Source organism: Strix uralensis, chromosome 22, assembly GCF_047716275.1.
Source record: "Strix uralensis isolate ZFMK-TIS-50842 chromosome 22, bStrUra1, whole genome shotgun sequence".
NCBI lineage: Eukaryota > Metazoa > Chordata > Aves > Strigiformes > Strigidae > Strix > Strix uralensis.
This window is the reverse complement of record NC_133993.1, coordinates 11,019,932-11,046,747: the sequence shown is the minus strand read 5'-3', so window position 1 is coordinate 11,046,747 and position 26,816 is coordinate 11,019,932. Positions and strand designations below refer to the sequence as shown.

The 26,816-nt window shown below is 61.7% G+C and overlaps 2 protein-coding genes across 2 annotated transcripts; one reads left to right on the top strand and one right to left on the bottom strand.

Annotated features, from left to right (window-relative positions):
- Positions 1-1,772: 1,772 nt before the first annotated feature.
- EIF1 (eukaryotic translation initiation factor 1) lies at positions 1,773-3,059 on the bottom strand. The gene is made up of 4 exons (XM_074892170.1): positions 2,890-3,059; positions 2,496-2,659; positions 2,300-2,401; positions 1,773-1,994 (listed from the first exon to the last, which is right to left on the bottom strand). The coding sequence occupies exons 1-4, from the start codon at positions 2,918-2,920 to the stop codon at positions 1,950-1,952; spliced, it is 342 nt and encodes a 113-aa protein (XP_074748271.1). The 5' UTR covers positions 2,921-3,059; the 3' UTR covers positions 1,773-1,949.
- Positions 3,060-20,963: 17,904 nt separating this feature from the next.
- On the top strand, positions 20,964-25,928 carry LOC141953541 (keratin, type I cytoskeletal 14-like). Its single transcript, XM_074892175.1, has 8 exons — positions 20,964-21,476; positions 22,753-22,835; positions 23,392-23,548; positions 24,065-24,226; positions 24,321-24,446; positions 24,569-24,789; positions 25,274-25,311; positions 25,648-25,928. Exons 1-8 carry the CDS (start codon positions 20,964-20,966, stop codon positions 25,743-25,745), a joined length of 1,398 nt encoding a protein of 465 aa, XP_074748276.1. The 3' UTR covers positions 25,746-25,928.
- The last annotated feature ends 888 nt before the right edge of the window (positions 25,929-26,816 follow it).

Genomic DNA, 26,816 nt, shown 5'->3' with positions numbered 1-26,816 from the left:
TGCCCCAGTGCCCCCTGCACTGCCCCCTCCCCAGTCTTTCCTTTCAGTACCGATGGTTCCTCTTGCCCATATTTACCCTCCTCTCGTTGTATTTGTAGAGAACATTTGTCTCCCTCCTTCAATAAACCCACACGAGTGACACCGCAGCCCGGCCCGTGCCCCCGCGCTGGTGTCACGCTGGTGTCACACTCCCCAAACAACCCCAGGACAAATGGGCTTTGGATGGGCAGGAAAGGCTCCGCGGCCATCGACCGCTCACGCTGCGGAGTGGTTTTTTTACAAGGAACAAACAAATTGTTTTGCAATTTCTGGCTTTTAATGGCTCAATCTGGGCCAAATGAGCCGTCAGGGTGACGGGGACACCGCAGCCACTTCCTCCGGCGCAATGGGCCGGGCAGCCCCTTGACGCAGGTTGGCAGCCCGGTGCCTTCTCCCGCGACAGGCCTGACCCAGGAAAGCCAGGCAAGGCCGCGCTTAAGGAGTCCTTGGCCTTGGCCCAGCCTGGGCCGCACTGGCAGAGGAACTGGGGCCGAGGCAGTGCCTCCCTCTTGCGACTGAACGGCTGCGAGCAGCCGGGTGACCCCCAGCAGGGAGGAACCCCAAAAGGCCCCAGCGCAGGCAGGGGAAGTTGAATTTCTGGAGCAGCAGCAGCAGACCAGAGCCCGCGCTGCGCCAGGCCCCAGGCACGGACACACATCCCCGCGTGAGCCTCGACGCTGCCCCCGCCCGCTGCAGGGCTCGGGGTCACCTGCCCCCTCGGTGCACTCGTGGGTCCTTGGTGATCTGAGGAAGCTGCCCCGGGCCGGGGGAGACTCGCAGCCCCCCTGCATGCTCCTGTCTCTCCTCTGCAGAAGGGCCCTGCCCACCCCCGGAGCTGCTCTGCCAGGGCGCGTTGGACCCCAGGTGATGCTGTTCTTGCTTGGCGGGGGCTCAGCGAGAAGGGCGCCCCCAGCCCACACCTGGATGCGGTGCCAGCCCCGCCCCGCGCCCCGGTTTGGCCCTGCCAGAGGCTGAGGGTGCCACGAGCACAAGGGCTGACTGCGGCCCAGGACAGGGGTGACTCGACTGCCCCCGGGTACAGCACCCACGGGGAACCACTCCCCAGCGCCCCACCGAGCCCCCGGGGGCTGCGTGACCCCCCCATGCCCCTCCCAGCCCGCGGCATCACCGCTTCCAGAAAACAAGGCACTGCGGCTCCAGAAAGCAACTGAATCCACCAAGCAAATGCTTTTGAAAACCATTTTTATTTAAATAACACTTTAAATACATTACATAACACATTAAAAATGAAACCAAAAACCTGTTACTTCACAGGGCGGCAGTTGCTAGTGGCACGTAAGCTCCGCGGCTCTGTCTACAACGGTGCGTTAGTCCAGAATCGATCCCTTGTCAGGAGTTTAACCCAAGGGGCTCCTTGGGGGACGCCAGCCCAGTCTGGGGGGGCGCGTGGGGACCCAGGCCAGCCCCGAGCTGCCGCCATCCCGCCTGGCCGTCGCTCCTCAGTGGCTCCTTCCCCGGCTCCCCCGGCCGCCCCGGGCTGGCGCTGCCCGGCAGGAAGGCGCCGTGTCGCGGGGGGGGCGCGGGGCCGGCCCGCGGGAGGTCCCGTCCATCGGCACGAAGAGCAGCTGGACCCAGGAGCGATGCGGACGGTCTCCGGACTGACAGGCCGAGTCCCTTGGCTTAACTTGGACCATCTGGTTACTTTTGGCTTCAGGCTGGACCGTGCCCAACGCCCGATTTACCTCTGTTAAATGAGGGACAGCAAGACGAGATAGCATGGGCTCGTGTCAGTTTATTACATCACTGAATTACACTAGTCCAGACTGAACAGTGGACCCAAGATTGTTACATTACACAAACTGGCTGGTTTTAAACTTATGACAAGGGACAGATGGGAATTTCATGATAAGGAAATCTTCTTGCATAAAGCTTCAGTGAGCCACAGGCACTTAAAACCCATGGACTTTCAGCTGGTCGTCTTTAGCCAGTCCAATCTGCAAGAAAAAAAATGCACCTTACAGCACAGGGAAGCAGAGAGGCCTCTGCGCACACCCGTATGCCCCCAGTGCTGTGGAACCGCCAGACTTCTGCTCCCCCCTAAAGCACAGGACGAAGATTAGACTGCAGGCGCAAAACTTGCCGGGTGGCATCTGCCTCGACCAAGAATTTCAAGAAGAACAGAAAGAGCTTCCTCCATCAGCCTGCTCTGCTGACGCTACAATGAGAACCTGGCGGTTATGAGCACAGCCCCACGTTCAGCCGGACGCTCCGCCAGCCCGCACAGACCCCAGAGACCCACCTCCACGAGGAACTGGCATATGTTCTTGCGCTGGTCACCTTGCAACTGAATCACTTCTCCATATTCAGGGTGCTCAATTACAGTTCCATTGCAGGCAAATTTCTGCAGCAAAGAGAAGAGCCTCCTTAGCTCGACACACATCCCAAACAGCCCCCGCCACCCGCGCAGGCCAGGAGCTGAGCCCGGCAGCACCCACCTTTTTGAAGGCCTTCACCAGTTTCTTTTTATCGTAATCATCCGCGATGCCCTGGACTGTGGTGAGGGTCTTCCTGCCGTTCCGCTGCTGGATCCTTATATGGATGTAGTCCTCAGTGCCGGCAGGGAGCAGGTCATCACCCTTACTTGCATCAGCAAAGGGGTCTGCGGAGAGCGCCCGTCAGACCCCGGCCCGCCACCGCCCCGCCGCCCATTGGCCAGCCCGCCCGCCCGTCAGGCGCAGGACCCGCCCCCCCCCCCCCCCCCCCCCCCGCGGCTGACGCAACCGGCCCCGGGAATAGCAACTGCGCCACGGGGCGGGGCCGCCTCAGGGCGGGGCCGCCAGGCCGCTCCCCCGGCCCGGCCCGGCCCCACCGCCGCACAAAGGGCCTCACCGAAGGGTTGGAGGTTCTGGATAGCGGACATACGATACGCTTCCCTTCCCTTCCCTCGGCGGAGGCGGCGGCAGCGGAGGCGGCGGCGGAGGCGGCGGCGGCGCGAGCGGCTCTCAGCGGAGGATGCTCTCGCGGCGGCGGCTGGAGACGCTGTCAGGGGGGCGGGACTGGCGCCGCCCGCTTATATACGGCTGCGGTGTGACGCCAGCACGCACGGGAAGCGAGGGCGGTGATTGGCCGCCGCGCGGGGGCGTCACGCCGCACGGGCGAGCGCGGCCGCGCCCGGCTGGCGGAGAGGGGCCGGGCGCGTGCGCGGCGGAGGCCCGGGCGGGGGGGGGGGGCCGGGCTCGCGCGGGCGGCGCATGCGCGGGGCGGCCGGAGCCTGGCGGGGCCCGGCGCTGCGCCGTGACCGGGCCTCGGGGACCTTCAGGGCCCCGCCGGCCCCGCCCGCGGCCGCTGCCCCGCTGAGCTCAGCCCTGCGGCGGGGCGGGGGGAGCGGTGCCCTGGCGTGGGGCCCGGCCCCGGGGTGTGCGTCACGGGCCCGCGGTGGGACAGGGCCTTGGGGGGCGGCCCTTGGGCGCGAGGATCCCCGGGGTGGGACGGGACCCCCCGTGCCGCGGTGCCCGGGCCCCCTCCCTGCGCCGGCCCCGCGGCCAAGGGCTGCAGGACGGACGCGAAGCCGGCGGCGGCGAGATGTGGTTGGGTCGGGCCCATCCCCGCAGCCCTCGCGCTGCCGTGGCCGGGAGCCGCTGGAGGCCGCGCGGAGGCGGCAGCGGGGCCCTCGGGGCGCCGGCGGGTGCACGAGGGGTTTGCTCGCCAGCCCGTGCGGCGCGGGCAGGGCCCGGTTGATCTCCCGGTGCTCAGAACACCCCGTCACCCCCCGCGCCGCCGGCCCGCGGGTGACGCTGCCCGCCCGGTGGCCTTGTGCGGGCCCTCGCTGAGCTCCGGCCGCCCCGGCGGGTGCTCCGCGGGTGCCTGCGGGTGACGCGCCTGCGGAAGCCGCTCGGGCAGCCCCGTGATGCCGCTGCACGAAGCGATCAGGGACCGTGTGCAGCCAGAAATGAGGCTTCTGCTCTCATTTCCCAAGGCTGCCTGGCAGGGAGATGCTCTGAGCACCCCAGGGTGCTGCAGAACACCATGTTCTTGAGTGGGCCTGGGCGCTCCTCAATGCCAAAGGGAAAACGCTCAACGTTAACACCCAAATCTGACAGAAAAAGAAGCTTTTTTCTCTTTTAAATATGTGAAACAAGTCCCCTTGCTCTTATGCATTTCAGCTCAGGCAGTCGGACCCTGGCGAGGGTGACTCCTCCTTGCAGGGTGGACTCGGTCCCTCTTCACTTCCTGTCCTGAGTGGCCGGTGCCACGTGGCTGGTGTCGGCTCGTCGCCTCCCCGGCTCAGCCGGGCGATCACGGTGGTCTGGCTCTGTCGGGACATCCCCGTAACCCTGGTCACGGCGCTCGGGAAGGGCCAGTCTGGCCTTTTGTAACGTGCTGAGCTCAAGGTGTTTTCAGGAGTTTTCAGCAGAGCAACGAGCCCAAATGTGAGCTGGAGCGGGGGGTCCCTCAGGGATCACGTCAGCTGCTGGCTCACAGCCTGCGCTGGCCACGGGCTCCGGGACTGCGGGGTGAAGCCGCCGGTCATCGCCCCAGAGCCCCGGTCTCTGGGAACTGGTGACCCAGGTCTGGTCCTTGCCTCAGAGCCCTGTGGATGGAGATGTGCTTGAACATACTTCAAAACCAGATACGTTTAATCCTGCTTCTGAGCCCTAATTCGGGGGCCAGGAGCCTGGGTCTCAGCGCTCAGTATGAACCGCGAAGGAGAGACAATCTATCGCTTTCCTGGTGCCTGCTGTGTGGCCAAAAGCCCCTCGCAAAGCGACGAGACTCCCAGCACTGGCTCAGCACGTTGCGGAGCGGGGGCTGCTGGCAGATGAACATCACATCCAGCTCAAAGATGTATTGCATGTTCTAAAAATACACTGAAACCCCAGATATGAAGAACAGTAAATCTCCTACACAATTAATGGGGTCAAAAGCGATATAGATCCAGATGGAGCGTAAACTCTCCTCTGGGAGCTGGCCAGAGCCGCGTTCAGAGCGGGAACATTGCCCCCAGGGAGACCTGGGTCTACTGCGTTGCATCTGTTGGGCTGCGGATCGTTTATCCTGGAGCTTATCAGCTCCTTTTAGATCTCCTGTGGCCTCAGCTCTCGCTGTGTAGGTGTTCCTGCCCTGCTTTGGGAGCCATCTCTGAAACACTACGTATTTTTGACAGTTTATTGGCATCTGGGTGTGCTGCCATCTGTGGGTCCTGGCAGCTATTACATGGCTTAGATGTTGCATCATTCTTGGGGGTTTTATTTAAGATAAAGGCGAATTGTTTATCTTGCACTAGGTAGAAAGAATAATTTGCGTTGCTGTATTTCAGTCTCACTTCTGTTTCTAAAGCATCTGTCGCTTTTGTATGTCTGTATGTGACAGATCAGCTGGAGAACTGGCTTAAATTTTCATCTAAATGTGAATTTGCTCCACGGCCATCATGAACAAGCAGATGGCTCTTGTCTCTCCTCTTTTTCTGATCAGATTTTCCTTCTCCTCCATAAAAAGAACCGTCTCTAGCAGCTGCATGGTGGTGTATCCAGACAGCAGAGAAGCCATGAGAGATTTACACTGCATCCTTCTGCTGGAGGCGTTTCAGTCCTTGTGACAGCAAAGGGACCGTTTATCGTATTCAATGCCAGACGCTCAGACAGAGTCACTGGTACCTCCTGTCTTACGTCTGCTGGTGGGCAGACAGGTCTGGCTGGGCCAGGGTGCCCGGGATGCCCCAGAGAGGCCATTTATCAGCATCGCTGCAGGTTCACAGTGGCCCCGCGACACATCCCGGTTTGTATCCTCGCCACTGGACCCCCAGAGCCTTTGGTAAAATACCAGAAGAGGTGAGTGTGTGTTAGACACCAGAGCTAAGCCCATGGCTGGTGATGGGCCGAGCACTAGCAGGGAAATCTTAACGTCAATTTTTTGTCCTTCAGAGCAGGATTCAGGGCAGGCCCCTGCTCTCTTGGGTGGCTTCAGCGGGGCAGCCGGGCTGAGCTCCCTGCACCCTCCTCACCTCAGTCCATCTTTGGGTGCTCGGTCCCGACCTGCTCCTGCCTCCCTGCCTGCCCGAGGAGCTGCCTCCTCCCGGGCTGCCCACGAGGTGGCAATGCTGATCTCCTTTGCAAGAGCATCCCGGCAGGTAGCACCGAGCTGCTGCAGGTTTTTTTATGGCCAGTGCCTGGCAAAGAACGCTGGCTCTGTGCACAGGAAAATCCCAGTGCGTGGGGCCCTGGCAGTGTCTGCTGAGCTGCCAGGTTTGGTTCTGGGTCAGCAGGAGGAGCAGAGGGCCCAGAGCAGTCAGTGTCCTGCGACACCTGTGTCACCGCTCCTCGGTCGAGGGCTCTGCCGTTGTGCTTTGGGCTGGAGGTGGCTCCTGGGAACCACCTTGTCCTTCAGCAGTGAGCGGCACACGCGGCCCCTGAGCGAGGACACACGCTGAGGGCGAGGGCAGGGGCTGCCTGGTGTCGGTGCTCCTGCTAGACCCCAGGATTTCAGGGGGAAACGCTGAGGGGGCCGGTGACCCTGGGGTGAAGCAGCTCAACCCTGTGAGCCGGGGTCCTGCCACAGCGGTTCTGGGTGCTCATGGGGGCTCCTGAGGGGGCGACCAGCCCTGGCTTACTGCGGGTCTCTCTCTTTTGAGTCCTGCAAGGCCATTTCACCCTGTGCTCTGAGCTGGGGGTCTTGGTGCCCCTCTGATACCCCTGGCAAGCGTAGCAGAAAGGAAGGAATCGTCCCGGCGTTTTGCTTTACTGCTTCTCCCGCAGCTCAGAAATGCCTCCGGGCTGGGACATTCCTAGAAACCAGCTTTTCTCTTCTAACATCCTTCCTGCAACCTCTGGGTGACTGCACAGACTTGGATTCAGGATGAGCTGGATTTCTGATGTGCAGCATTTGATCCCATTAATCAGCGAAGGCAGCACTGACAGACGTCAGCCCTGGTGATTAACCTGCTCCTGGAAAGAGCCGAGGCCTGGCCGGGGTGAGCGTGGCGGTCACCGGGCCAGCGGCAGCGCAGGGATCCCGGGCTGTTTGCTCGAGCACCACGTTCCCTCTCCCGACACAGCTATTCCTGGCGCTTCACGCCCCAGAGTCTGCAGACCCTGGAAGTGTTTACGTGAGGAGCAAGCGAAGGGATCTCTGCCCGCCTGCGGCGGGGCCGTGGCCTGCGGGAGGCTCCTGGGATGGCGGTGCTGCCCACGCTCTTGCCCGGACGTTCAGAGGGGTTCAGGTGCGACCCCCGTGTGTCCCAGCACAGCCCCCTCCCCTGCCCCTCGCTCCTGGGGTACAGTTACTGCTCCCTAATGGTGTTTATTCGCGCTCCCGTCCCCTGCCAGGGGCCTTCCTCCCCACCGCTCCCTCTCGGCCTTTCCCAGTGCCAGCTGTGAAACCTCTCCTCTCCGCGAGGTGCCAGGAGAGGTCTGAGCACCAGGGCTCAGCCCAGCCCAGCCCAGCCCAGCCCAGCCCAGCCCAGCCCAGCTCAGCCTCTCCCTGCCTGCACTTGTGCACAAGCAGTGGGGGACGCAGGGGAGCCCCAGCGGGGTGGGGGGCTGCAGCCCGAGCTGTGCCGTCCCTCCGGGCTTGGGCCCAGCGCCTGCAGGCGGGTGCAGATGTGCTGAGGGCTGTCGCAGGGGCTCGGGGACCCCCCGGGTTTCCTGCAGAGAAGGGGTGCTGCACCCTCCGCTGCAGCTCCGGCCAGGTCCTGCATCATTCCCATGGGGCCAGGATGAGGCCTGGCCCGCACCCATTCCCCCCGGCCGAGGTTGAGGACCCCGTGCACACACTGCTCGGAGCTCACATCGAGTAAACGTCACCTTGGGGGGGTCACCAGCACCCAGACGGCCCCAGCCCTCGCCTGGGGGTTTGGCATCAGCCTGGAGCAACCTGGCAGGGACTGGGAAGGGTGGGCGTAGCTCCCCCGGGCAGTGCCCTGCCTGCGCTCCTGCCCAGCTCTCAGCACGCCGGCGTCTGTTCGGCTCTGCCCGGCCTTGCTCTGCCCGCGGCGCCGTGGGGGGTTTGCACCGGGGCAGACGGTTCCTGGGCAGCGCAGACTCTGCCAGGGTGTCCTGCGGTCCCCAGCAGCTCTGCAGGTGTCTGGTGGAGAGCAGGACAGTGACCCCTGCGCGTCGGCCACACCGTCCCCTGAGACACCTCTGGGCCCCCCGTGGCTGCTCCCCGCTGCTCAGTGACGGGGAGCAGGTCCGAGGGGTTTTCTGCAGCGGAGGGGCCCAGAGCAGGCAGCGAGGGCAGCTCGAGGAGCCGGGACAGGGAGAGCCGGGAGAGATTTTTGCATTCAGTCTCTCCTGATGGAGGACGGGAGCACGGCGCTGCCAGCACCAGGCGCAGCCAGCGCTGGGGCTGACTCAGAGCCTCGGCATCGGGCCGTGCCAGGGTGGGGGGACAGGTTGCCCCTGCACGGCAGCTCTGCGCGTCGGGCCTGGCACCGCCTGTTTGCACACGCCAGCAAACGTGCTCCTGCCAGGCACGTCCTGCTCTTCATCACACCTGGGCCACGCTGCTGGGACGCAGAGCGGCTCCGGTGCCACGGGAAGGGGCAAAGGCACTGGCCCAACTCCCGCCGCTCCCTCGCTGCGCTGTGGGGGGGCTGGCCAGTGCGGCAGAGGAGCAGCCGGGGACACGGGGGCTCAGCCGGGGACACGGGGGCTCAGCTGGGGACACGGGGGCTCAGCCGGGGACACGGGGGCTCAGCTGGGGACACGGGGGCTCAGCCGGGGACACGGGGGCTCAGCTGGGGACACGGGGGCTCAGCCGGGACATAACTCACCTCCCGCTGCTGCCGCCCTTCAGCCGGGCAGGGGCAATGGCGCAGTCCTGCCTTGTGGCCCCCCTGCTTGCGGCTCCCCCCTCCACTCTGGCTGAGCCAGGCAGCTTCACCCGAGCCCGGAGGGAGCTCCCTGCTCCGTGCCAGGGAGAGAATTTGGGCCACGGGGAGACCCTGGGAAGGGCCTTTGCTGGAAGTCTTGAGGGCCGGGCAGGGCCCTGCTGAGCTCCTGGCGTGTGGGAGCTCACCCCTAGCACCAGCACCAGCACTGGTGATGTCTGTGGACCCAGGACGGCCCAGTCTGGGCCCTTTCCTGCCACACTGGGTGCCCGGGTGTGGGGACACCCTGAATGCACTGGGAAGAGCAGCGAGACCCTCCCCCCGCAGCCCCCCCACACGGCCCCGTGCTGCTGTTGGACAACGGGAAGCAAAGTGGAGTCCCCCATTACGTGGCAAGGGCAGAGGGGCAGAGCCTTGCCGTGCAGCTCTCCCCACGTGTCCGGGGGGCTCCAGGGCCCACACGAGGAGCAGCCCCTTCCCTCCCCGCAGCGCTGCTGCTGCCTTGCTCTGCCCCTGCATCCCAGCTAGGCTGGGGTCACCCTCCCGCTCCGGCCAAGGGAGGAACCAGCCCAGCTTGCAGACGGCTCAGGCGTCCTCCCCTGCCCTGTGCGACAGGGAGAGGACACCGGGCTGAGTCCCCTTCTCGCTGACCCAGGGGCAAAGGGACAGGCGATATTTAGGGTAACAGCAGCAGAAATGGTGAGCACAAGGCAGGGCCCGGCTGCCCCAGCTCTGCTGACTGGAGCAGAGAGAAGGAGCAGGGCAGGTCAGACACCTTGGTCAGCATCTGCCTCGCTCCAGTTCATATTTCACTTACAAGGCAAAACCTGCGAGGGGTGTGAGCACGTCCCCACGCACCCCCAGCCTCAGCCCTGCCCCTTCCCTGCCCCGCGGCCGGGCACACTCATCCCTGCCTACACACATCGACTCCCTCAGGGCCAAACACTGGCCGCCAGCCAGCCCTCCTTATTGCCCATGGCTGGCAGAGCCCAGCCCAGCCGCCCCGGCCCGGCACGACGCCCGGCGCTGCAGAGATTTGCCTCTTACAAAACACTTGGCCGCGGCAGCCAGGAGCCAGCGGCTCTGGGGTCCTGGTGTCCCGGGGTCCTGGTGTCCCACAGCCCAGACCTGAACGGGGACAGGCTGGCCCCGGGGAAGGGGGAGCTCTGTGGGCACAGCCGGGCTGCAGAGAGCACAGGTTGCGGTGGCAGAGGGACCCTTGCGGGGACACCAGGCCCCGGGGTGCCCGAGGTCCTTCAGGGCATCGTGGCTGCAAAGCCCGGAGCCACAGCTCATCTTAGCCTGGTCCTGCCTTGCCCATTCGCACTGCCCGGGGCTCTCCTGGCACCCCGAGAGCGTGTTTAGCTTGTGCCCTGGTGACAGGCAGCACAGAGCTGCTCGGGCCCCTCATCTCAGCAGCCGGGGTGCGCCGGCAGGGCCGGGGGACAGGGAAGCCTCGGCAGGCTGTGCCTGGGGGTGCAGCTGGCAAACAGCTCGGCCACAGCCCCTTCGCCTGGTTATGAGACGTCAGGGAGCCAAGCACCCATCTGCCTCCAGACCTGCTGGGCCTCACCCCGCAGCAGCACCCCAGAGATGACACCAGGGATGTGCCCTCCCCAGGGGACCCTGGATCTCCCCAGATCTGCCCCCCCCCAGGCATCTGCAGGCAGCGCTGAGGGCTGGGGCCTCCCGGTGCTCCATCTGCATCGGCCCCCAAAGCCCCTCTCTCTGCAGGGGGGGGTTTGCTGCAGCCCCCGTCCAGGTGCTGCCGTAACGGTGCTGCTCAGCCACCGCATGCTCGGCCTTCCCGACAGCCACCCTGCTCGCGCGCGGCGTGGGGCTTCCCTGGAAAACCAGGTCAAGATGGAGCCGTTGCCTTTCCACAGGCGGCTCCGCTGCAGAATTTGCTGCGCTCGTGCCACGGGCTCAGCACGGAGGCAGAGCCACGGCAGCTGGTCTGGCGCGGGGCAGGAAGGGCCGGTGGGTCGAGCAGGTTTCGGGGGCGCAGGGAAGCCCAGGGTTGGGGTGCCGGGGCTGGTGTTGGCCCTGTGGCCCCAGCAGCAGGTTCTCGCTAGGCTGGGGCTGGGTTTGGGTGAAACCCTGTGGGGCTGAGGTCGGCGGTGGAGACGCTGCCCTGCTCCCCGTCCCCCATCGCCCTCCTGCTCCAGGACAGGCTCCGGCTGAATTTCAGGCTTTGCTTTTGCTCTGTAACCAGGAGCAGGAATAAACACCCCCCGCAGCCTCCCCCTGCCCTTCTGAGCCCACCGGCCTCGCTGGAAGCAAACACAGCCCAGCAGACAGGGGCTGCCCAGCGACCCCCAGCACAACCCCCCTGGGACAGGAGACCCCCCCGGGGCTGGCAGGCGAGGGGCTGAGCTGCAGGTGCGGCTGCCGGGCGTTGTTTCAGCTGCCACGGCCACGCTGCCACGGCCCTGCCGCCACTTGCCCCCACGCCCAGCGCTGGGCTGTGATTAGCGAGGCGGGGGCCTGCCCGCGCGTTCCCATCGCCCGTGTCAGCGCCGCCGCCCTGGCAGCCGGGTGTGCCGCCCCGCCGCGCTGCTGAATAAGGAAACCACCTGCTCCCTCCTGCTTGCAAAACACCTTGGACTTGGTGCTGTGCTGACGCCGCCCGTTCCCAGCAGCTCCCAGGAGGCGGCCAAAATGGTGCCTGTTTCCCCTTGCCGGGCTGCAGCCCCAGGACCCTGCAAAGCCGCCGCTCCAAACCCTGGCAGGGTTGTTGTTGGGGGTCCCAGCGCCCCATCTGCAGAGCGAGGGATACGGGGGGGACACGTGCAGGACGGGAACCGCAGTGTGAGCGTGGGGCAGCCCCGTGCCGTGGGACACACAACGGTGCGTGGAGCCCCAGGCCCCGTGCTGCAGGACGTGGTTTGGTGCCCGGCTGGCGGTGCCGGCTCTGCACCGTGGGCCACGCTGGCCTGGCCACTGTCAACCGCGTCCCTGCTCTCGCCAGCGAGCCACGGAGCGGTGCTGGGCGCGAAGCCTTGCTGCAGTAACGCTCACATTCCTGCAACAGCTTTTACTGGTGCTCAGCTCGGGCTGCTGCAGCACACACCAGCAGTACCAGCAGCAGTCCCGGCGTCCCAGTGATCCCATGGTGTCTCGGTGCCAGGTCACCAGCACAGGGTGGGTAGCACGGCAGGGGCTGGAGGAGGACGAAGCAGGCGGCTCTGGCAAGGGCTGTGCAGCAAAGCTGGCCCAGGGAACTGGCTGCCTGTGTCTCTCCATGCTCATGGGGGACAGGGGAAGACACAGGGGACAGGAAGGATTTTGGTCCTTCCCCACTGGTTTAGCAGCCGGGAGGGACGGGATGTGTCCGAAGGGGCTTGGTGGGCCCAGCCCTGGCTGTAATTCGGGGACCACCGGCTGCGTCCTGGCTGTGGCAGATGGGAGCGCCCTGAGCAGACACAGCCCCGCTGCTGCAGCGCGTCCCCCCGTCCCTCACAACAGCCCCGTGTCCTGGGCAGCCCCTGGGGAGCCCACCCCAGCCGGAGCGAAGGTGAAGGGCCTGGCTGGTCACCCATGAGGCTCCTGGGGATGCCGGTGCAAACTCCCCCAGTTTCCAGTCCCCACCACCCAGAGGCTTTGACCCCTTGGGGACGTGCAGTCGGACCCCACTGAGCTGCACCGCACCCCGCACGGGGAACGGAGGCACCAGCCCCGGCCAGAGCCTGCGGGAGCTCCCGGGGCAGCAGCAGAGGGGACGGGGCTGTCTGCAGCACCCGGGGCAAACCGAGATGGAGCTGACAGGAGCCCCCTCCCCATCCCCTGAGCCCGCCGGGCTCCCTGGGCAGGGCTGGGTCTGGGCCGCGCAGGCGGAAAGTTATTTCTCAGGAACTGGCTGATGGTGAAAGTTCCTTCCCAGGTGTGGCCCGAGAGGAATGCAAATCCTCTGAAGTCCTCACCTCCCCTGTAATTACTGTCAGACAAGTTTCAGCTTGGAGCTGGGCCGCCCCAGCCCCCGGCATGGGAGCAAGAGGGGATGACGCAGCCGCCCGTCCCCGCCGCGCACATGTCCCCTCCTGCCCCAGGGACGCGCCCGCTGACTCACGGGGGCCGCAGGGGCTGGGCGGAGAGGAGGGCAGCACCCACAGCCGGGGTGCTGGGTGGGTGCACCCCAGTGGGCTCCTGCAGGCGTGGGGCCCCGTGCCCTCCAGCCTGGACATCCCGTGGGGTGACCGGACACCCACACGCTGCCCTCCATGTCCCCACCCAGGGGACAGAGCCTTCCCCTCGCCGGAGCGGGCAGCGTCCCGGCCAGGGGCTCAGCAGACCCAGGAGGAAGGTGCCTCCCTGGCTCTGGGGGAGGAGTCCGGCCACGCAGGACACAGGCTGGGCTGCAGCCTGGCCTGGCCCTCGCCCCAAACATCCCTCACCCTGACCAGCTCTGCAGACACCGTCCCCGGGACGTTGCCGCGGGGCCAGTGGACTTATTTCTGGGAGCTGGGTGCCAGCAGATGCCAAAGGGCCCCGGCTCGTGGGGCTGTCACAAAAAAGGCCGTTGCGTGGGGCTGACAGTGTCTGGCCCATCTCGGGGGAGGCCTGTGCAGCCGCATGGCTGGAGCCGGAGCTGCCTCAGGGCCCCGGCATGGCGGCTCGGGGCCAGAGGCTCGGGGCGAGCACGCCGAGGGCAGCCCCGGAGGGGAACCGCTTGAGCCCGAGCCCTGCGCTGCTCCCGCACGCCACAGCCGGGCCCCTGCACACTCGCGCTGGGCAGTTGGGGGTCGGTAACAGGCGCGTGGCCGAGGGCCGTCGGCTGCAGCCGGGCAGAGACAGCGGCCACCGAGACTCCGTCGCAGCCGAGACCCCTTCGCAGCTGAGACCCTGTCGCAGCCGGGCTGCCCGAGGGCTGCTCCCTGCCAGCCTCGCGGCGCGGGGAGCAGCCGGTGGTGCCATCTGCGGCAACGAGTCAGAACTACGTACGGACACGCGCGCACACGCGTGTGCACACCCTGACACACTTGCTCACACTCACTTGCCTCCTCCCCTCCCCGCCCAGGAAGGGCGAGGGCTCAGCTCTGCCTGGCAGGACGCAGGCGCCGGCTCAGCGCGAGACCCAGCCATGGAGCAGCTCTGGCTTAGGCCTGGCTCTGCCTGCACCAGGCGTGGGTGCAGGCTCGGCCTGGCTGGGGGGCTGCTGGGGGACGGCCAGGACAGGACCCCGGGGCCCCTGAACGAGGTGGGGGCTGTGGGTTCTATGTCCCCCGCGCTCAGGAGCCCTTTGCGGGGAGCAGCACTGGCAGGACGCAGGCAGGGAATGGCTGCCTGCACTGGGGCACCCCCAGCACCCCCCTGCACAGCCCTGAACACCCCAGCACCCCCCAGTACCCCCCTGCACGTCTTGGCGCACCCCTGCACTCCCCAGTACCCCCCTGCACACCCCAGGGCACCCCTGCGCCCCCCTGCTCACCCCAGCAGCCCCTGCACACCCCAGTACCTTCCTGAACCCCTCAGCACCTCCTGCACCCCCTAGAACCCCCCTGCACAGCCCTCAGCACCCCTTACACCCCCCAGCACCCCCCCGCACCGCCCGCCCCGGCCCCGCAGCCGCGCTCCGTCCCGCCGCGCCGCTGCCGCCAGCAGGGGGCGCCCGTGCGCAGCGATGGCACCGCCCGGCGCTGCGGGGACCGGGGGAAAAACCCCGGGGAACCCCCCCGCGCAAACCCCCCCGTGTACCCCCCCCCCGTGTAACCCTCCCCCGTGCAAACCCCCCCGTGTAACCCCCCCCCGTGTAACCTCCCCCCCCCGTGCAAACCCCCAGCGCAGCCCCGGGGCGGTGCCAGCCCAGAGCCCCGCCACGCACCCCACGGCCCCGGGGGTCTCTGTCCCGGCCAAGCCGAGCCCCCCCGCCACCCCAAACGGGCACAGGCTGCACAGGCCCCGTACGGCGTCGTGAAACGGGGATGGAGTTTAATCACAAGCATTTGCGCTTTCCCTGCAGTGACTGGTGGAGCACAGAGATTTGGATTAAAAAAAAATCATCGAGGCAAAAGAGCCGATTCCGAAGCAGCGGCTCATAATTACTGTTGCGTATCGGGAGGCTCGGGGCGCCGAGCGCCGTGCCAGGCCCAGGCAGGTCGCTGCCTCATGCCAGACACCCGGCTGACAGCCCGGCCTCGGCTCTTCGCTTTGAACTCGTGTACAGAAAATCATTAGAGCTCCAAGGTGGGGCTGTGGCCTCCAGCCAGGGCAGCCGCAGGCCACGGCGCGAGGGCGAGCAGCAAAGCGGGGCTGCAGCGGGGGCTGGCAGAGCCACTGGGGGGGACTGGGGGGCTCTGGGTCTCGGGGGGGAACCCAGGGATGGATGGGGGGTGGTTTGTGGCTGGGGACCGTGTGCCCCCACAGCACGGGCTGTTTCGGTCTTGTTAATGACTTCAGAAAACTGCCTGCCAAGGACGGATTAACGAGCAGCCAAGTAATTACAACGGTGTGGGAAGCGACAGCGCAGCCAGGTTGCAGGGGCTGCTCTGGGGCATCGCCCCAGCGCTCTGGTGGCTGGTGGCTCGGCAGCCCCTGCCCTTCCCCACGGCCGCGGTGGCTCCCGGGAGCTCCCCCGCCATCCCCCCGCCTGCACAAGGTGACCAGACCCTGCTGCACCCGGGGCATGGCGGGAGCCTCGTGGCCTCCTCACAGGCAACAGCCACCGCAGCTGTTGGGCCTCGAGCAGCGGCAGGAGGGGAGATCAGCGAGGGGGGGGACCAGCACACGGCAAAGCCCTTCTCCAGGGTCCCACCTGGGAGAGGGGCTTCCCTTGAGGACAGTGCAAGAAAAGCACCATCCGAGGGGGCTGTTTCCATCGCTCGTGCCCTGTGGCATCGGGGCTGTGTGCATGGGGGGGTCTGCACAGAGGCCAGGACAAGCCCTGGAAGCAGGAGGGCAGTAAATGTCGGCAGAGGCTGCGGAGGAGGAGTCACGGGGCCGGTGGAGTCACGGGGCCGGTGGCGTCCCCGTCACCAACAACGCGTCGGGCACATCCTCCTGGGGTCTGTCGGTGTAACTGGCTGCACCCCGGAGCAGGAAGAAAACCACGATTCGTGCCCTTCTGTGAGCACGAGGGTCTCCAGGCTGATGCTGGCACCTGCCTCACCCCGCCGCCAGCGTCACGGGTGTCCCCAGGCCGGGGTTCCCGTCTGTGGCCTGGAGTCACTGTAGGTGCAGCGGGTGTGGGCACAGAACGAATGCGGGAGCCGCTGTTGGTCGCCTACAGTCAGCACGGGAACACGTACAACTCCCTGCCTGCTCTGCTGTGCTCAGCGAGGGGAGAGGAACGAACAGACGGGGTGTGATCGTGTTTCCACACTGGCAGAATGAGACACGAGGAAGTGCGAGAGCCGCTTGCTATCTGGAAGGCAGACACTGAAGAAATTACATGGGAAACTTCAAAGGTCAGAGTTTGCTCTGGAGATAGAGCTAAAGAGATTTGTGATAGCTTGGGAGTTTGCATCTGTCCAGACACAATAAATATTCTTTTGTATAGAGCAAAACAAGCACTGATTTGTTGTCCGTCTGTCCTCCCTTCGCCAGCTGGAATGACTCTGGTCGTGCCCCTGACTGCAGCTCGGAGACGCCCCCGGGGAGCCTTGGTCCCAGGCCCTGCGGAGCAGCTCGTCCCTTGGGCTGCGAACCAGGGAATCCCCGTCTCTGGTCCATGGCCCCATGTGTTGTTACTGGCCCGAGCCCCAGTGCAGCGCAGGAGCTGGGATGTCACCGGAGAGCCCCGTCAGGGTAGGAGGGAGCTGAGCTGCTCGCAGCACTGCGCTTGCTGCAGTGGGTTCCTCATCCCCACACAGGGACAGAAGGGCTGAGCCAGGCCTCGGAGCCAAGACCAAGAGCCATTCAGTGTCGCTACGGCTAAAACATGTGGCAGAAGAGCTGCGCTCGGCCGGCGGGGGGGTGAGCTGACAGCACGATGGACGGTCACAGCGAGGGTGAATAACTGCAGCGGGACCTGGGGAAGGGCTCGAACGATCTGTTGAAAGACCGTCTAGTGCCAGACTGGTCTGTGGGCCCCGAAGAAAGCAGAGAGACCCGCAGGGCTCTGCACTGCCCAGCCCCTTGCCCGAGCGGCTCCCAGCCGAGCGACGGAGCATGTGAACCGGCTGCGCTCGCGGCGCTGATTCACTGGGAATCACTCCCCTAAGGGCATCTCCTTGGCACAGGCTGTGCCCAAACGGGCCGAGCGGGTCTCAGGCCGGGGAGCGGGTCTGTGCTCCAGCAAGGAGCTCGCTGGCGGAGGTGGCTTGTGAAGCATCAAATGACGCAGGGCCGGGCCCTCACCCGCTGCTCTGCAAAGAGCCTGGGGCACAACCTGACGTGGAGGAGCATCACCCTCTTCCACGTTCACCAAGCGGGGAAAGGGCTGGTTAGAGCCCACTGTGGCCCTGGGACCTCCACCAGGCAGAGCAAGGTCTGGCTTCACCACGGGCAGGACCCGGTCTGGAGCCCGGAGAAGGACACTCGGGTCACTCCCCTCGTCTTCCTCCAGTCAGCCCTTGGCCCCGCTGGCTCCACGGCTGCCTCCTCTCCTGCAGCCGAGCGGGACGAGGCCGCAGCCTGTCGCTCCTCCGTTCTGCAGCACGGTGGGCAGGAGGGCACCCGACAGGGTGAGCGTCACCCATCACCCTGCGGCTGGGGCCAGCCTCAGCTGGGCTCGCTGGCTGGTGGCTACGTGCCCCCAGCCTGCCTGGAGGGAGTTTCCATTGCACACACCCCGTGAAGTTTCCTTTCCTGGTAACAGATCTAGGATCGCTTTTTTCCAGATAATGGCGGGGGGCTGTCAGGACACGTCCCAGCAGATGATAAAGAATCAGCAGCTGAGATAGATAGAAACAAAGACAGCATATTTCACTCCACGCCTTGATATATTTGTTACCCATTTTGGTGTTGTTCAAACTTACAGAGCAAACCTGTCAGCGAGGGTAAAGCTCATGCCTGCCATTCCTTACATGCAGGAGACACCTTTCCCAGGGCTCCACTGAGCTGTGCGTTGCTGGGAAAGGCACCGGGGAGGAGCTGCCCCACAGGGGAAACCCAATGACTCCTAATTAGCTCTTATTCATGGCATTAAAAGCACAATTAAGCGCTATTGTTTGAGGCAAATGCAACACACTGACCCTGGCCTTTTCACACCAGCCCTCACCACCCCGGGTTACTCTGTGCACTGCTTGTCCACTCCCAACACGTAATTTCACCTCCCTTCCTGTGCGAACCCCAACCCCAGGAGATCAGTTCTTTCCCCCTGCAGCACACCTGAGGCAGAGATAGCATCTCTGGCATGCTTCTTGCTGGAACAGACTCTGATACCATCTCCTGAACATTATGATGTGTTTTCTGTTTTTATCTCAAGGGAATTTATTGTGGGTGAGTGTTTCAGGAGAGCCTGGGAGATTGAATTCTTCTGGTAACATAAAATAGCTGAAGTGGCGCATGCTCCTCTGTATAATCACGCCCTGTCGACAGAGCCGGCGCAAGGGGAACTTTGTGCGAAGGGTTTCTCATGTGAGAGTGGGGCTGGTTTGGGGACTAGTGTTTAGGAGCTCAGCCAGAGGTCAGGGCAGCAGCTGACTGGCGAGAGCGTCGATCAGAAAAGACCAGAAAAAGCTGATACTGCAGGACAATCTCCAGACCTCCATCTAGGCTCCTGTGCCAGCTGGAATAAAAGAGCTTAAACGTGGGCTGAGGCTGTGATAATACAGAAAGAAAAGCCCTAAATCCAGGTATTCCCTGCCTGTGGGGCTGTGCAGGGCTTTGTCTCGTTTTAAGGCAGTTGTCATCTTCAGGCTGACTCGTAGCTTGGCCTAAAATGTGAAGGTGACCCAAGTGGGGGCATGGGACTCACAGCACAGTTTTTGGCTCACGTGAGGGGCTCACGGCCAACATGGGAATTGCCGGGAGCAGGAGGGTGTTTGCTAGAGCAAACATGAGCAAATTGGGCACATCTGGAAAAGCTCAGAGCAGGGGTGGCTGAGGGATGGCTCTTGCACACAGCTCCCACACGACGCTGTTGGGCAACCCCGTACCCCCCGCTGCGGAGGGAAGCGGGCCAGCGCAGCACGGATCCTCACCTTGCCAGGCTGCCGCAGGCCTGCGCTGCAGCTGAGCACAGGCGGCTGCACGGCGGGTTGCTCCCAGGTCCCCTCCTTTCCCCCAGCTCTCTGAGGGATGGGGCACGTGCGCATCCCAAATCCCCAGATTTTGCAGTTTGGGGAGTCAGAAATCCAAAGCCGAAGCCAATCGGTTCGGAGGCAGCGCTGCCCGGGGACCAGAGCCCTCGACTAGGAGCATCTGGAGTCTCTTTCTGGTTAAGCTGCTTCCTGGGTGGCCGCCCAGAAGAATCACACCACCTCTCCTGGAGCTGCTAAAGAAAGAGAAGATGACTCCCTGCTAAGTCCTTGAGATCTAACAGTGGTGCAGATAAAGAGTTGTTGTTATTGTGTCCTTCAGAGAACAGACGAAAGAAAGGAGACACTGTGAATTCCCAAGGGTGAGGCTCTGGGAACATCCCAACAGCTCCAGCATCAGTTACCTGCATTAGAATATGAAAACAGCCAGAGGGGCCCTGGGAAGGAAGGAGATCACGACAGGAGAGAAAGCACAAAAGGGTCCCTAATCCCTCTAACACTCACTACCTCACAGGCACCTCTCCTGAAAGAAAAAATAACTTCTCTTAGCGGAGAATGACATCGCTGGAGCCAGGCAGCCCAGCAGGTTGGGTGTGCGATTTTCCACTGTGTACTGCAAGAGCTGGCGCCACATCAGTAAAGGGATTTTTTTTTTCCCAACAAAGAATAAAACAGTGCAGTGTATCCCTTCCTGGTTCTCTGCTGCTTTTTTCACGCTAATACCTGTCCAGCTGCATTACTATAATCACTACACTCAATCCCTTAATAGCGCGATGCAGGCGTGGCTATCGGGGCGGCTGCGTTGCCTCACCTCTGTGCAGCTCCTCTCCTCGCCCTGCTCAGACCCGCCGCTGCGCCGGGGGTCGTGGCGTTCCTGCCCGGGTTGCGCTTTGCCCATCAGTACTTTTGATGCAGGCGCCGCTGGTCCTGCTGCATTACGTCAGCGTCATGTCTGGCAGCTGCAGCTCTGCAGAAGAAGCCTCTCTGCACGCAGGCACGGGCACTGAGGAGGATCGATCACCATCAGAAGCTGCACGTGACGCGCCCTGGCACTGGGCGTCCAACGCAGCTTCAAATTCTTTTTCTCTGATCTAGACTATTTCAGCATTAAAACTTGCCTCAGCAATGAGATAGAAGGAATAGTGGCACAGGAGTTTTTAGCTTCTACAAATCTTTTAGAAGTCCCAGACTGCTTCTGTGGAGTTTGTGAAAGGAGATGCAGCAAAGCAGGTGCCACTGGGAAACATCAGGCACCTGCCTTTTAAACTGCCCGAAAACCCACTGTTGTAGGGACTTTGCAGTCTCTGCAGAGAGATTCACCCTAAACCAGTACGCAAGCCTGAAGTTTCTTCTCTTCTGAGCTACACAATTTCTGCCAAATACAGTATCAGTACACAACTACCGCCAGGTCTGTGCTTGTCCTGGGACAGAGGTCCTGACAGGAAAGTTTCCATCTGGCTTTGGGTCGGCCCATATAAAGATTATGGATGCGCAGAGCTCTTAAGTCAGCAGCTTTCGCTGGCTTTAGACTCTTTGAAAAACCAAATAAATATATTTGTAGTTTTTAATGATATAAGACACTTGCGGGCAACTTGGCATATCACAGAGGATTCACTTGTGTTACTTCATGAAGGAGCAGCGGGGTGGAGCTGGAGCGAGCAGCTCCGCGTCTCAGGTGCAACAGTGAAATGTAAAACATAGCCACGAGCAAGGAGCTTGGGTCTGAATCACGCGGGGTGCCGGGAACTAAAGCGGAAGGAGAAGATCCCGAGTGTGCCGTAGTGCTTCTAGTGGGATGTGACAAAAGACCTGAAATCGGGGAGAGAAAAATGATGATTCTGGAATTTGGCTCTGGCTGTCAGGGGTGACGAAAAGCACCGGCAACGCCTCCCGCCCCGGCTATAAAGGGCTCCAAGGCAGGGGGAAGCGAGCACTCGCTGCCTGCGCTGCCGAGCCGGGTGTCTCTCTCCAGCCCTCCAGCCCCACCAGCCTTCGCCATGAGCACCACCACTGTCAGGCAATACTCCTCCTCCACCTCCCTCAAGGGACTTGGTGGCCTGGGTGGAGGCTCCAGCAGGCTTTCCTCCGTGCGTGTGGGGGGCGGAGGGTACAGAGCCCCCAGCGTCCACGGAGCCTCTGGCAGCTACTCTGTCTCTTCCCGCATTGTCTCGGGGCTCGGAAGTGGCTATGGGGGCAGCTACTGCAGCAGCGTAGGAGGGGGCCTCGGCGGTGGCTTTGGGGGCAGCTATGGGGCTGGCTTTGGGGCTGGCTTTGGGGCCGGCTTTGGGGCCGGCTTTGGAGGCGGCGATGGCATCCTCCCGGCTGGCGAAAAGGAGACGATGCAGAACCTCAACGACCGCCTGGCTGCCTACCTGGACAAAGTGCGTGCCCTGGAGGAGGCCAACACGGACCTGGAGGTCAAGATCAGGGAATGGTACAAGAAGCAGGGACCTGGTCCAGACCGTGACTACAGCCCCTACTACAGGACTATCGAGGAGCTCAGGAACAAGGTAGGATGCTGCCATTAACACAGCCGGACACCTTGTTGTCAGAGAGGAGGCAGAAACCCAAACTGCTACCTCTGTAATTAGTAAGCACTAACTATGTTGTAAAAAGCATCTCAGATGCACATGCAGAGCACCAGGCTGGAAATTCAGAGATGTCTCAATGTCAGCTTTTGATTTCATCCTCTAGATGAAAGAAGGCAGATTTCACTGGAAGAAGCAGCTGTAAAAGGACGTAATGCCAAACTGAAGAATAAGAGACCTGCCTTGATAATGTGTGTTTGGGGAGGTTTAAATGAACGTGCAGGGCACGTTGTGGGTGTGCACACACCGTGAAACATGGATGTTGTATTTGTAAACATTCAGTCAAAGAATCTGCAAACTTGTTTCAGCTCCTCCCTATTGATGTGATTTAGATGCTAAAAAGATGGAACTGACCAATAACGGCTTTTTTGCCTCTTTTTGGCAGTCCCTGCCCCAGGGCCAGGCCTGATGGAAACCCACCGTCCCAGGCAGCTCGGCGGGGGGGGGGGATTTCTCTCAGATCTGATTTGATTGCCACCACCCCATTTTGGAGGAAATACTCAAGAGTTGACTGTGTTCTTCTCTTACTTACATATGAATTGCCCCCAGTAACCAGGAAGGAAGGCAGGTACAGCTGGGGCTGCAGGAGCGCTGCAGGGAATCCACCTTCCCTCCCTCTCCTTGGCCCCATAACTGACGTCTTCCCAAACTCTGACTTGAATCTTCTCCCACTGTGGACTGTTTGCTCCTGGGTTTGTAATATAAAAATCAGAAGCTCTAGGCACCTGCTCACTGCATTTTGCTCCATTTCTGCAGTCAAGAAATTAAATCCATCCCAGAGCAAATGGGCACAAGGTTTGCCAAGCACAAACACCCTCCTGGTCCATCTGTCCTGGCAGAGCAGCCCCGGGGGGCTGTGGACGGGGGAGCAGGTGAGTCCTGCCTGACCCTTGCACAATCAGCACCTGCCTGAGGCGTGGGAACAAACGCCAGCATCCGATCTCACGCATCTTACGTGGCTTCATGCTGCCTTTTGAAACACTTACTGACGGATTTTTGGAAAGGGAGGTCACAGAGTAATCAGCCCCTTCCTGCAGTGAGTCTCAGCTGTGGCTCACTTGTCCTGATTCTGCGAAGAAAGCCCCAAGCTTCCCCAAAACTCTTCCTGTCCCAACAGTCTCCCTTGTGCTCCCGTCCCTCGGGCAGCCAGGAGGAGTTCCTGACACTCAGTGCTGTGTCTTTGTCCTCCCCTCTCCAGGTCCTGGTGGCCACTGTTGACAACGCTAACCTCCTCCTGCAGATTGACAACGCCAGGCTGACAGCTGATGACTTCAGGACCAAGTAAGCCACATTTACTGGAAAAACAGAGCAAAGTCTGCAGAGACATTTGATGAAATGAGGAGAAAATCCCATCCAAACCCCAAAAAGGCAACACGGAAACAAAGCCTTCAAAATGAAGGTGCAATTTCCAAAGCAGATGGTAATCTAAATCTTACAGGGGCTTAGGGATTGTTTTCCGTCCATCCAAAACTTTGCTATTTTACTCCCATTGCTTGTTCCTCTGCGTTACGACCTCTCCTGTGCAGAGAACTTGCCCTGTGCCTCTGCTGTGCGTTTAGGCTGTGTGTAGAGCTCAGCAAAGCCCAGGCCCAGTGACAAGGCCCGGTGCTATCAGGAGCAAGGTGACGTTATGGACTGAGATGGGCGCTGTTTTCTCAGCCGTGCCCCTGCATTCACTAGCGCTCACCATCAGAGGGTTTTCCACGCACCAGCGGGGTCGTGCAGTGTTGCCACGATGCCAGCAGCGGCGTGGAGGAAGCGAACAACAAACCGAGGTGCTCTGTGCCCAGCTGGGCAAGATCTCGTGCACCTTCTGTGACTGTTCTTGTGTCCCCAGGTTTGAGACGGAGCAGACTCTGCGCCTGAGCGTGGAGGCCGACATCAACGGCCTGCGCAGGGTCCTGGATGAGCTGACCCTGGCCAGAGCTGACCTGGAGATGCAGATTGAGAACCTGAAGGAGGAGCTGGCCTACCTCAAGAAGAACCACGAGGAGGTGAGCACAGAGCCAGGCTCAAAAAAGTCCAGCCTGGGCCCAGAAATATGAGGTCAGGTCCAACCTTTAAGACTGTGCTGAGTTGAGAATTGCAGGGAGGGCAGATGAGAGGTGCTGGTAAGGGAGCAGAGATGATGCGTTCTGGCTGACCGCTCATCCTCTCCGGAGCCTGTATAAGCCCTTCACCACTTGTTATTTCAGTAACGTCCAGTGTAGCTGTTAGAGATCTGTTAACAATCCCAGCAGCTTCAGGCCTGGAAGGTCTGTCTCCTGAGAAACGAAGCCAACTACAGGCTCTGAGTTATTCTCTAAAGAATTAACTTAAATGGAGATTTCTTAAGAATTTGGATTATTTTGTTTGTGATTGTGCAGCACAGGCCCCAGTTTGCTCCCTGTTGAACTGCCCCAGAAAGCCCTGCTGCAGGATGCCACCATTCCTGAAGAACTCTAACCTGAGAGGAACATCTCTGCACGCTGGTGGTTGCACTGCATGAAGATGTGTCTCTTTTGCACCAGGAGATGAACGCCCTGCGCGGGCAGGTGGGTGGAGAGATCAGCGTGGAGATGGATGCTGCTCCTGGGATCGACCTCACCAAGATCCTGGCTGAGATGAGGGAGCAGTACGAGAGCCTGGCGGACAAGAACCGCAGGGACGCCGAGCAGTGGTTCTTCAGCAAGGTGAGCCGGCCAGCTGGCAGTGCCGCGGGGCGCGCGGGACCGGGGCTGTGCCCGCTCGCCGGGGCGGTAACGGCACGGTTTTGCCTCCTCGCAGACGGAAGAGCTGAACCGGGAGGTGGCCATCAACACGGAGCAGCTCCAGAGCGGCAAGACGGAGATCACAGAGCTGCGCCGCACCATCCAGAGCCTGGAGATCGACCTGCAGTCCCAGCTCAGCACGGTACGAGGGGCCGGCTCCCTGCGGGGCGGGGGGCTCGCAGGAGCGCGGGCCGGGGGACGCAGGGGCGCTCCCATCCCCACCGCCCGCCGCCCCCCCTGAGCCCGTCCCTCTCCTCTGCGCAGAAAGCGGCGCTGGAGGGCACCTTGGCCGACACGGAAGCCCGCTACGGCACCCAGCTGGCCCAGCTGCAGGGGCTGATCACCAGCGTGGAGGAGCAGCTGGCCGAGCTGCGCTGCGACATGGAGCGCCAGAACCACGAGTACAGGGTCCTGCTGGACGTCAAATGCCGCCTGGAGCAGGAGATCGCCACGTACCGCCGGCTCCTGGAGGGCGAGGACGCCCAGTACGTAGAGGGGCTCCGCTCGGGAGGGCGGCTCAGGAGGAGACGGGTGATAGCGAAGGAAATAAAAAATGAACCACCTGCCTGTGCTGGAGGCTGCTGTGAGCCTGTTTCCTGGCCCAGAGCATGCAACAGGGTCTCCCTTTTCAGTCCTAGTCCAGAACAGCCCCGTGGGTATCACAGCGCTGCAGCATCCCCGGGATCCTCTTCCCCCCCTCCAGCGTCCCTCTGACCGGGGGCAGGAGCGGGTCCCGCTGCTGCTCGCTGTGGGCCGGCCGCGTGCTGCCGGATGTCTGGGTCCCCGTGGCACACACTCACCCTCACCAGTCTCCTCCTCTCAGTTTTGACACCAGGCAGTTTCCAGAAGGCATTTTAATCACATACTGGTACAAGAAGAAAAGGCGGGGTTTTAAATAATGATTTTGTCTTAGACACTACTCACTTTTTTTCCATTTCTGACCATTCTGTCTCTTTTCTCCTCCTGTAGCATGTCTTCCCACTACATCTCGCAGTCTGTGAAAGAAGGTAAGAACATGTCTTGGCGGAAGCACTGATCACACATTGCTCTGTCATATCCTTAGCCACCCTCTTAGCACGGACTCTTTCTCCTAATTTACTAAATTTATTACTGTATTTTCAAAATGTGAATTGACATAAACCACTCTTATGACACACCAACACATTTCAGAAGATTATCTGTGCAGATTGAAGCTGTACAATAAAGTATTTTGGGGTAGGAATGTGGTGGTTATACTGGCTTTCTGAGCAGTTGTTGGGAATAACAGATCTACCCCTGAAAATCTTTAAGACACTTTCTCCCTCCTGCCCTGTAAATAACGGCTCCTTCTTTCTCCATTGTAGCACCTGTAACTACCCGTCAAATCCGCACGATCTTTGAGGAGGTCCAGGATGGGAAGGTGATTTCCTCCCGTGAGCAGATCACCCAGGCTGCCCACTGAGGTGGCTGCGTGGTTTGCTGCAAACCTCGCAGAGCAAAGCAAAAGAAGATTCCAGCTTATGTGCTCTGGCTACATAGATCACAAAAAGCATCTTCTCTTTTTATCACACCCCAGCTTCCCTCACCCGTTCTCTAAGCGCTGCGTTCAGAGATCCAATAAAGCTTTTCTTCGCGCTCGTGCAAACCAGGGTCTTGTCTTGCTGTTCTGAAGAGCCAGGCTGTCCCCCGCCGGGAGCTGTAGGACAAAGCTCCTCTCTGGAAGGAGTAACGTTCTCCATCTCTGGTACGCGGCTGATGGGGCCCCTACACCGACACTTCTGTGCTACCCGAGACCCGGCTGCTTCAGTGACGACAGCTGATGGGGGTGGAGGTCTGGAGGGAACTGAGTACGTGGGTGATCGGAGGTGAGACCTCTGAGAGTCTCTATTTCACCTCAGATGTGTCGCTGAGACTTTCAGGTTGGGGCAAAGCACTGCTTCCCCGCCTTCAATGTCCAGCAACAGCAGAGCTGAAGCTTTTAACTCAGGGAGTCCAAGCAAGTAAGTGAACAAAACCCAGGTCACCCAGCCAGGACCCTGCGAACGCTCCCTGCCCCAGCGCTGCCTCAGCAGTCGCCGTGTGGTCCTGATCACAACCTGTGTGGTAAAACACAATTGAGCCGTAGATGTGGCAGGGATACACTGGCTGATGCCCCTCCAGAAATACAAACTCGGCTTGGTTTAATTCTCACTTCCAAAGGCACCGCTAAAGAGTGAGGAAAACAAGCGATGGAAGTGGTGGGTATGGTCCGTACAAGCACAGAGATTAAAACTCTTCTGGGAGTTATTTCTGGCTCTCTGGATGTTGGTGGCTGTTCCTGACGCAGCAGCTCGCGGTGCCGTCAGCTGGCCTGACTGTTCCTGGAAAGCCAGTTCAGACACATTCTTGGCTGGATTCCACTGATTTATTACTTCATAAATCCGACTTCTAAATCGATGGGATGATTCAGAGAAATGCTACTGAACGTGTGTAATAGAGCTGGCCACACAGTTTTAAGACCCGGTTCCAGAAAATCTGCCTGGGTTTTATGGGG

What these genes read in the sequence shown, in the direction of transcription:
- LOC141953541 (XM_074892175.1), top strand. Translation starts at nt 20,964, where the DNA reads ATGAGCACCACCACTGTCAGGCAATACTCCTCCTCCACCTCCCTCAAG. An exon ending in TCAAGAAGAACCACGAGGAG is followed by an intron (nt 23,549 to 24,064) that starts GTGAGCACAGAG and finishes CTTTTGCACCAG; the next exon opens with GAGATGAACGCCCTGCGCGG. An exon ending in AGCAGTGGTTCTTCAGCAAG is followed by an intron (nt 24,227 to 24,320) that starts GTGAGCCGGCCA and finishes GCCTCCTCGCAG; the next exon opens with ACGGAAGAGCTGAACCGGGA.
- EIF1 (XM_074892170.1), bottom strand. Translation starts at nt 2,920, where the DNA reads ATGTCCGCTATCCAGAACCTCCAACCCTTCG. An exon ending in CCAGAACCTCCAACCCTTCG is followed by an intron (nt 2,660 to 2,889) that starts GTGAGGCCCTTT and finishes CGCTCTCCGCAG; the next exon opens with ACCCCTTTGCTGATGCAAGT. An exon ending in TATGCCAGTTCCTCGTGGAG is followed by an intron (nt 1,995 to 2,299) that starts GTGGGTCTCTGG and finishes TTTTTCTTGCAG; the next exon opens with ATTGGACTGGCTAAAGACGA.